Genomic DNA, 10,598 nt, shown 5'->3' on the forward strand with positions numbered 1-10,598 from the left:
CTTTCAGTCCATCCATAATATATTTATTAATGACAGTAAGGTTAACGGACCGGAGCAAATGTGAATGGAACTATACTGGTTATATAACAGCTGGCTTTAAAAATTATAGCAATTAACATGGGAAAATAACAATTTATAAACACTATAACCCCTACATAGTCATTCAAGAAGTTTAAATTAATCACTCAGTATTTCGTAAAGGTTCAAACGACAATTCACCAAAAATGTGTAGGTACTTACATAATTTTCTACAACACTAAGTTTAGTACATATTCAGTACTGACCATTTCAATGCTCGTATGAATTATGAAATATCTCAATTAAACGCTTCATTTCGTCTAACTCTTTACCAACTGTTATTAGCAGTACCTTGTATATCCAATTCGGAACACCCAAGAGTTCCTCTTTTCAAGGAGAGATTTATTGGCAACGACCATAACGCGTTAGCGTTATAAAATACTTTATCTTCTGGCACTTTTATCTAACACTACAATACAATCTAATGACATCACAGTATTAAGCTCTCTACTTTGCGATCCTGATATCAATGAGATGGCTTTCAAATAAATGTATTATTATGTACTTAATGCTTCACGAAGCGTTTACGTTGACTGTATAATAATTATGAAAAACACCTTTCTATCACGTAACTTGATAATAATTACAAATCAGATTTAAAAATAACCTTTTAAAAATGGACTGAGAAGGAATTTTCTACACGGCATGAAATCAAAATCGCAAAGTTACAAGTTTTACTGACATTTTCTTTTTAATTCAATAGAACTGCGATGATACCTACTGATAAAACTTATTGCTAGGATTAGTTTATTACTGATGCCGAGACACGTGAGCTGGGAACTGGTAGACGTAGGGAACCGCTGCCTGTATTTAAAATAATAATTTAAAATATTAAAAATAATACTATTATAAAACTAAAATACATAGCTACTAAAAATAATAAGTAAGTAGGTTTAAGGTGATGTTTGCATGTCAACTGCCGCTGCATTACTGCTACGGCGTCGTTGTTGCCACCGTTGTATTTGTCAATTCCTTGAAAAAATAAGCGACGTTCGCCGCCGCATTACTGCTGCGATTATGACTTTACTGCAGTTGACATCTGATCCGTATGTCACCTTTACAAGTCGATATTATTTAAGAATTACATACCTCTTGCGTGTTTCTTGTGTTCCTCTTAGTTACATCCTTTTCGAACTGCCATTGTAGATCATTGGACGAGTCTCTTCTATCATTTAGAGTATTAGCATCTATTGCGTTTAATTTAGCATCTTCTTGCTTAGCTTGTTTAGGTTGGTCATCAGGGTTGTAAGTAGGAAGGAAGTATCTCAGACCGAAGCCAGGTAGACTTTGTGAACTCAAGACCTGAGAAGGTGTGAAGTAGTCCTGAGGTCGAATTGGTTGGGCTTGTACGGGTTGACGTATTGGTATATACGAGTTGACGAATCGTTGCGCGTTGTTTAGAGGCTGCGGAGAGTAGACTACCTGAGTATATCTCGGCTGCGGTATGAAGTGTTGAGGCCGCCTGTTGAATAGAAAAACAGTATAGTTATAGTTAATTATGTTGACATAACGGGACTAGTACTACTAAACGAGTCTTAAAATCATGCAGATAGAATATACCTGCATTTGTAAATCAATATCCGAAATGTACATTAAAGTTCCAAATTGTTGAGTAAATAATAGGTCGGGGAAAATTGGCTAAAGATGAGTGTGGTATAACGCCAATAACGATTAATAAGGTTTATTTCAGTGAGCTCGTGTCGCACCCAAATATCGAGCTTTTTTGTACACCTACACAAAGTTTTCAATGGCTTTTCAGCTAGTTTATGACTACTAAGTAATAGCCCAATCTTGCTTCACTTTTTCAAAAATGGTATCGACTTTATCCGTAACAGCCAAAACGAGCTTTTATCTTTGACGTCAAAATTTCCGGACTATAAACCAAATTTGTGCTACTCTTAAGTACTGTTCTGACGCACTGCGTTAAAAGTTCATTAGCATTACAAGTTTTTTTCGCAGCATGAGTCGCATTTTTCCCTGTAATGAAATAAAATAAGTATATATATCGAATTTTTTCCTCAGATTCACTCATTTTGTTTGGTGAACAGAAAAACAAAAGAAAAAAAGCGACACAGTTTATATATTTTTTAATGTACCTACGTACCTAGGGCCCGTTTATCAAAAGCTTGTAGCCTGTAATACAAGTGGGTGTCCCTTTTTGACAGCTTTTGTTAGAAAGGGACTTCCACTTGTATTACAATAGCTACAAGCTTTTGATAAACGGGCCCCTAGTCTTTTTAGTGGTATCGCAGTACAACAACAACAGAGTTTTACTACAACTTTACACATATAAAATACGAAAGATTTTTTTCCCTCAAATAATAAGTAATTAATTAAATACGAATTCCCATTAAATTGAAATACCCAGTCAATTACAGTTACGAGCATTACTTGGGTTTCTTGAACTTACCTATTTGCGTAATCATAAAATTTGCATAACTAACGAAAACGTGGGAGAATCTACAAATAAATGAATTCTTTACAACGATGGTGGCAGCATCTTGCAACAATAAAGAACAAATCACTCTTACCTTGCTATTTAAATTAAAATTATCTTTCCCGGGCTTATAATAATCTTATCTGCTTATTCAATCTAAATCTGACGAAAATCCTAGCGTTTGAAAAATATTACACATACATATAACGTCAGTGTTAATGCTGCTCTTAGGTCAGATGTCAGTCACAGAGTTAACACCGCCTGGATGAAATGGCGATCGCTAACTGGAGTACTCTGTGACACCCGTATGCCAGTGCGAACTAAGGGCAAGATCTACAAGACAGCTGTCCGACCTGCTATGATGTACGGAGCGGAGTGCTGGACAATGGCAAAAAAGCACGAACAGCAGTTGCACACAGCGGAAATGAAGATGCTACGCTGGGCAGGCGGTGTTACCCGTCTTGATAGAATACGCAATGAGCACGTGAGAGGCTCTTTCAGAGTGGCCCCTATTATGGACAAAGTAAAGAAAAGCAGGCACGGCCACATCATGAGACCAGATGATCATTTCCCAGTTAAATCCGTCCTAAATATCCCCACTAAATCCTTGGGAAGAGGCAGACCTCCCGACACATGGTGGTCCAATATCAAGCGGGAGATGAAAGCCCAGAACCTTACCCCTATGACAACTCAGGATAGAGCGTCCTGGCGCCGCCGTACAAGGAGGCCCGACCCCAGATAGAACTGGGACTAAGGGACGGAGGAAGAAGAAGTTAATGCTGCTCTTAGGTGGCCCGTGCCCCCAGATGGTTTCTTGGTATGTCATACTATTGAGCATTGGGGTCGGTAGCATCGCAGATCATTACATTGTCTTTTAGTACTGAGGTCATATCTATCATGCAGGAATGATGATCAGTTGTACATATTTAATTTTTATAAAGTCGTGTCTGTCATTGAGCATTAGTGTCAAGCGTGTTGTTAGATCGTTACTTCCATACAGCTGCTAAGAAGTAGAAACACTAGGTACTCAGTGCTTTAAACCATTGGTCAAACAAAGAATAATACTTCATATTCATAGCCTCCCTATGTTCGTTTTATTATAATATTTTAGGGTTCTTAAAAAATATTAAATAAATCTTTATGGTGGAGGTAGTTGTCTACCTGACAGAGTAATAATAAAAATGTCTGAAACTTTAAATTGCGAGTAAAAAATGACATTTATTTTATTACGTGGAATAAACCACCCATCATACGACTGCTAGTCACCTCACATACCATCCCGTAGATCATCTCTTAGCACTAAGATCATATGTACAAACAGCGACACTCTTAATTGTCCATCGGTGGACTTTAAGCTTTTTGTAATAAGGTTTACGAACTGTCTGTAACAGTGTAGGCGATGGTATCAATGTATCATACCATTGAGCGTTAGGGTCGGGCGTGTCGTTAGATCGTTCCTCCCACACGGGCGCCGGGACGCGGAAGGGCTGCACGGGCGGTAGCTGCCGCTCCGGCGGCGGTGGCTCGATGGGCCCGTCCTTCGTGCCGAACTTCACCATGATTGCGTGTGCGCATGACGCGTACACCACCAGGCAAGTCAGCAACTGGAAAAAGTAGACTTTATTATCAAATGAAACGAAATGACATTTATTATTCATAACACAATTATAAGTCAATACATAATGAGATTATTTTACATTTGGTATATTGAAGTACTTATTTTTAAATATAAATTTATTAAAATACAGTATATATATTTAATTACAATAAATTTTATTATTTATATTGCATGAGGCAGATTGAAAAAATCTTGATAATTATTGAAATTATTCTCGTCGAGCCACGATTTCAGTCTACTTTTAAAGTTTTCCGAGATGCTGGATGTTTTTGTAAACTATGTGTGTTGTTTTCAATCAAAATGTATACTTTTTGCTATAAACAACACAAAATGGAAAGGCGAGTTTTGTATGATGCTGATTTTTGAATACCTAATACTCTTATATTTAATTAAAACTCTTCAGATTTAAAATTGGTTACTAATAATTTAATCTACTTGTTTAAATGTGAGGCTGTGTGAATGTAAAAATTCTAAAAACGCAAACTCTAGCGACTACCCGTGGGATCGCCACCAGCAGATTGAAAACACTGGTTTTGAGGACATAATTAATTACACTTGCATAGGAGATCTACACCTGTACATCAGTCAGCATCAAAAGTAATAGCCTAGCATAGCCTGATATGTTTGATGCTGCCTACAATATTCTTACTTACATGTATTATCCTATACGTCAACCGCCGCTTTTTTTTACAGCGATCATAAACAGCACGCAGCGCGTATGTTATGATGTTACTACACTTATAAAAAAAAAACAGCGGTGAATACAGGTAAATAGTCAAAAATTCTTTTAAAAGTCAGTACTAAATAGCTTTTGAAACTAAAAAATATAATCAAAATCAGGTATTAAACACACCAAGAAAAACGTGTATCATGTTTGTGCGCATGACGTGCAAGTTAGGTATCTATAATCGTATTACATAAATCAAGCAGGTCCTAGCAACAAGAATTGATGGATAAATACACCGATTTGTCGTTTAAAGCAATCCTGCAGACCTGGGGTAATTCCATGCACATTTCTCAGGCGCGCAATTTAAAATTCAAATGAACTGTATAAGTACTGTCTCGTACAGTAAGCATCGATACTATCAATAGTAGCGTATGGAACAACACGCCAAAAGTATCGGCCACCCTCGGATACTTTTCTAAATATAAATATATTTCGACAGTTCGCGGTTAGAGACAAATCTTGTTGTTAGGTATCAGCTAGGGAACGGTAGATATTTTTGACGCATAATAGTCTGAAACGCTACTTTTGATCCTGACTGTACACAGGTGACGAGGCAGGCCAAAGAACTGCTATCGATTGTTAGTTTGTGTGTGTAGTACCTATCATGTGTTTATATGTAGAAGCTAAGTGACGAGATAAGGAGATCGTATAAGCTTCAAGGATGTGGCAACCGAAAGTTGTACCATAACGATTAGCAAAATTGTAAAGGAAAGAAATTCACATTAAGGAGTGACATTGGCTTGTTCGTTGAAATGAAATAAAACATACTTAATATAGTGGCACCAATGACCGACAAGAACCAATAAGCGACACTTATTTTGTTGACCTAAGAGAATAAGAGTACCTAGGAAACCGATTTTTTAATTTAACACTGTGCACTAGACAGCATACTGTTGACTAGCACCCATTGAAATTTGAGCGAAATCCGTCCTTTTGTTTGAAAATGGCAGCGTGAAAATTCAGTGCTGCTAGAGATCTGGTGAAAATAACAGAATAGAAATTATACTTATTATGTGTATTATTGTGTGTGTATGCACGAATATTTCTAACAGTTCTAATACAATGGGTACTGTAGACAATAAATGAATACTTATTGAATAGTTAATTTTATTTAATTACCGACAAAGGTATCATGGTATCATTGTGGTGATCTGGCAAATGCACATTACGGGTAACAGTCGGGTTAATAGTCGATAACTGGGTGTCGGTAACTGGTAATGTCGATAACTGGGTGTTGGTTACTGGAGACTCAGTGTCGATGATTGGAGATTTATACTTTTTTTCCATTGTTTGGATTTTCTTCTAGCCTGAGTCTAGTTAATAAAAACAATACAACCTAGATAAATCTCAAGAATATACCTTCCCGTACTCAAGCGTTACTTTTGGCTTAATGATGACTAAATAACTCTCAATTTTATAGAGAACCCCACTATCTCCTAAAAGTGTCGATCAGTGGTGCCACTACGCTACCTATAGCAAAATTTATAATTTTGGTCATTATTTGAAAAACCCTAAGCTTAAACAGAAAGTTCCTTAGCTATTGATAAAACACCGAGGCCATAAACCAGACACAACAAATAGGTAGCACGCTTATTAAAACAGCATCATTTTATTTCACGGGCGCTATATTTTTTCTTGCTGGTTTTTTAAAATGTATACTTTATTTAATAGGCTGGTCTTAAAATATTAAGTGTGTAAGTGTATTTGTATATATAGGTAGGTACCCGATGAACATTTGAACTTTGAAAGAAAATTACATGTTAAAAGATATAAGCATATCATAAGAAACTACGCATATTATTTGATTCCTTAACTTATTTGACCTTTTTTATTAATAAGAATAAGAATTGTTTATTGCCACATATCCAGAAGTACAAAAAAAAAAAATTAAATTACATAAAACAAGAATATTTCGAAATCTGAAATGGGATAGGAATCCCAAATACGGAGTTAAAATAAATGGTACTACTCTTACGCATTTACGCTTCGCAGATGATTTAGTGCTGATAGCCAAAACAGCTGAAGACCTACAAAATATGCTAAAGGAACTAGCTTACGAGAGTGAGGTAATGGGGCTGCGAATGAATGCAGAAAAAACAAAAACAATGACCAACTCCAAAAAGACACCTATAGTGGTAAACGAGGAAACCATAGAATACGTTGATGAATACATATATTTGGGACAAACAATATCCATGGATAACCAGATGGAGAAAGAGATTGCTAGAAGAACAACTAACGCTTGGAAACGGTACTGGTCATTGAGAGAAGTAATGAAGAATAAAGAAATTAATATAGCCACAAAGAGGAAGTTGTTTAATACATGCATTCTACCAGTCTTAACCTATGGCAGTCAAACTTGGACACTAACTAAGAACAACTTAAACAAACTACAAGTGTGTCAAAGGTCCATGGAAAGAAGTATGATTGGAGTTAAATTGAGAGACAGAATTAGGAACAAGTACATTAGATCTAAAACACGTGTAGAAGATGTAACCATTAAAGTTAAAACACTCAAATGGAGGTGGACAGGCCATACGATCAGGGGCAAAGAAAAATGGAGCAAGAGAATTATATGGTGGTTCCTGAAAGATAGAAAAAGAAAACAAGGACCACCAAAAATGAGATGGGAAGACGAAATTGTAAAATTCACAGGGAGACATTGGACCAGACTGGCGAGAGACAGGGAAAAATGGAAAGGGATGGAAGAGGCCTTTGCCAAACGGCATACAGACCAAACCGAAACCGATGTTGTCTGAAACATTAATATCATGTTAAATTATATACTTGGATAAGTTGTGTACAATAATATTTAAACTCTCAAATTGTAAAAAAATATGTCTGAATAAAAGGCTTATATTAATTAATTTATATTAAAAACAAGAATAAGAAAAACAATTATTAATTTATAAGTACTTACAATCAAATTGGGCAAATGGTTTCCAGTCTCAGCGTGTGCCGGGCCGAGATGCCCGGCGCTGGTTTTAATATCTTACCTTACGATATATTCATATCACATCCACCAGCAAACGCCTTACCTACATGCACGAAGTTGACGTGGAACATAAGTATTTAATTTCAATTTGACTCATTGGCTCATTGCTTATTCACTTCCATCGGCGGTTGCCAATAGCTTCTATATTGCCAATAAAACTAATACTCCATATAAAGCTAACACTGTTTAAAATTACAAGATAATTTACTGTGCTTATTTTCCTAAACAGTCCATACTTCCATAATTTTATGTAAATGAAAAACATATCTTTAGATTGAGACATAATTATTAATATGCTCGTTTATTAAATCAGAAACAGTTTTGTTTCCTATTATCAATTTACCACGTTACAGTAATAACATTTTATTAATTATAATATAGTCTCTGACATAATGTGCCTTTTGTTCTGTTACTAGGTACTTATTAGATCCTTAGAAAACAGATTACGAAGGTGAATGAAGGCGTTCTAGCGTATTATAAAAACATCCGCTTGCCGAAGTGTAGGTCATTTCAGATTAATTTAATTTTAATCAAGATCATCCATCCTAGCCTTGACTTAGCGGCTTCAGTGAGTTTTCCCATGTGAATTACCATTCTAACTAGTCTGCAATGAATGCACTGTTGCTGCAAAAATACATTATTTCAGCAAACTGAATTTATTTGAAATACACCGAATTACGTAGCACTGTCATTTCATTCCCCATTGTTTACTGATTTCAAACGAACTTTTGTAACCTATGATTTGCAACATAGTCCATTTGATATAAACGATGGCGATAGTTCTAGTCGAGCCTTTTATTTAACAAGATATGGAAAATGTGTTAATGGGTTGTAGATTTATTTTACGATACATACATGTAACCTCGCCGAGAACCTCATGTTATCTTCTTCTCAGGCGGTCTACCTTTTCATCCGACTATCCTGAAACAATAATAACATTTGATAAAAAAATCTGCTTTACGATGCTCTAGGTGAGGCTGCTCACCAATAAAGTTTATTAAAATGCCATATATTACTACCAACATTTCTTTTCAAAAGCCATATTTACAATAATTTACATATTATAACGATTAAGCCGCCAAATCGCTGTAATAATGGTAGTCTGAAATTTCGAAAGGCTCTACTTATTTACTGAAAGTTTAATGTGCACAAATAAATACGCCAATTCAGTTTTCATCATAGTTAAATTTTACCTAGAGGTTATAAGCAGTAATTGCATTTTAATGAACTTTGATATTGTTTGGAAATGTGTCTTATGAAATAGAAGAGAGGTGAACAACTGAACAGGCCAGGCTAATCTTTCACACACACAACAATGGTTAACTTAAATAGAGCTTGGCATTTAACTACTGACGCTACCGCGGTTGTTTAGTGGGCTGCTTCGTCATCGCATGAGATGACATAGATTCGAATAGGTAGATTGAGACTGGTCGATTTGATAACGTCATTAGGGTTCCGTACACAAAGGGTAAAAACGGGACCCTATTACTAAGACTTCACTCTCCGTCCGTCTGTCCGTCTGTCACCAGGCATTTCTGTTGCTGCTATAACAACAAATGCTAAAAACAGAATAAAATAAATATTTAAGTCCCATACAAAAAACGTGATTTTTTGCCGTTTTTTGCGTAATAATACGGAACCCTTCGTGCGCGAGTCCGGCTCGCACTTGGCCGGTTTTTTTTTTGTTTAGGCTGTGAACAGATTACCTATATGGTGAGAAGGTAATGACAGCTTAGATAATCATAAATTATAATCACATCAAAATGTTTGTACTTATTACATGTATTTAGTTGGTGTTATTATTGGACTACATTTATTAATATTATACAACATTAGCCTCACGAAGTATAAAATATATACAGAATGTTAGATTAAAATACCTTTTTCGAGGATTGTTTACTTTGACAAGTAAATAAACTTTTTTTATATAACTGGGGAATATTTTTAGTAGTAATACGTTTTTCTTACGGTAGGGGGGGGGGGGGGGGGTACGGTTTATTAGTAACTTTTTTTTTCATTTGCTCGCTACACAACATAACTCACTTACAGAAAGCTACATTCTTGCGATGTATTGAGATACAATAATAAAAAATTAAAGATGGTTCAATGGTGCTTTTTGCCCGATCGATTGCAAGATTGCAACGTCAATCGAATATTTATGTTTCACAGATTTAAAATAATAAGCATGATGTTGCTCTTGTATTACTCAATATGGATATAACCAGATATTAAATATTATTCTGAAAAGGTTAATTGCAATCTCATAGCATTGTATAAATTGTTACGATCGCCTCATGACCTGCCATTGCTGTCATATCATACGAGAACTTTTAAAGTTCCTTGATTTATGTGCAATCATTATTAATATATACCTACCTATTCATGTAAATATACATACCCCAAAATACCTACTGTATAGAAAATAAATATAACATAATAATATGTTATTAGAATAAAACTATGTGACACGCTAATATTATCCAGGCTTAACTATGTCGACACTATGTCGCGGTAACCGAAGACAATATTATGTCGACACTGTCATAAACGGTTGCCTACTAGCTCGCTCTAAGGCGCTCCTTCAACGTATCCAAAATGCTTGCGCCCGTTTCTGCTTCCCCATCCCTCCACGGACTCACGTGACTCCCTATATTAATAGTGGTAGGATGTTGAAAATGGATGCACGACGTTCGTTGCATTTTGCGTCACTGCTTTTCGGTGTTGTCCATTTTCAACAACCTCT

The 10,598-nt window shown here is 35.8% G+C and overlaps 1 protein-coding gene across 1 annotated transcript; it reads right to left on the reverse strand.

Annotated features, from left to right (window-relative positions):
- Window positions 1-435: 435 nt before the first annotated feature.
- LOC134743126 (uncharacterized) lies at window positions 436-8,805 on the reverse strand. Its single transcript, XM_063676468.1, has 4 exons — window positions 8,711-8,805; window positions 3,935-4,119; window positions 1,168-1,540; window positions 436-882 (listed from the first exon to the last, which is right to left on the reverse strand). Exons 1-4 carry the CDS (start codon window positions 8,732-8,734, stop codon window positions 829-831), a joined length of 636 nt encoding a protein of 211 aa, XP_063532538.1. The 5' UTR covers window positions 8,735-8,805; the 3' UTR covers window positions 436-828.
- Window positions 8,806-10,598: the final 1,793 nt, after the last annotated feature.

Source organism: Cydia strobilella, chromosome 7 (genome assembly GCF_947568885.1).
Source record: "Cydia strobilella chromosome 7, ilCydStro3.1, whole genome shotgun sequence".
In the NCBI taxonomy this organism is placed as follows: Eukaryota; Metazoa; Arthropoda; class Insecta; order Lepidoptera; family Tortricidae; genus Cydia; species Cydia strobilella.

Bases quoted from the DNA above. Each gene is read 5' to 3' on its own strand.
- LOC134743126 (XM_063676468.1), bottom strand. From the start codon at position 8,734: ATGAGGTTCTCGGCGAGGTTACAT. The intron at 4,120-8,710 runs GTATGTATCGTA...TACTTTTTCCAG, and splicing joins GGTTCTCGGCGAGGTTACAT to TTGCTGACTTGCCTGGTGGT. The intron at 1,541-3,934 runs GTATGATACATT...TCTATTCAACAG, and splicing joins CCCGACCCTAACGCTCAATG to GCGGCCTCAACACTTCATAC.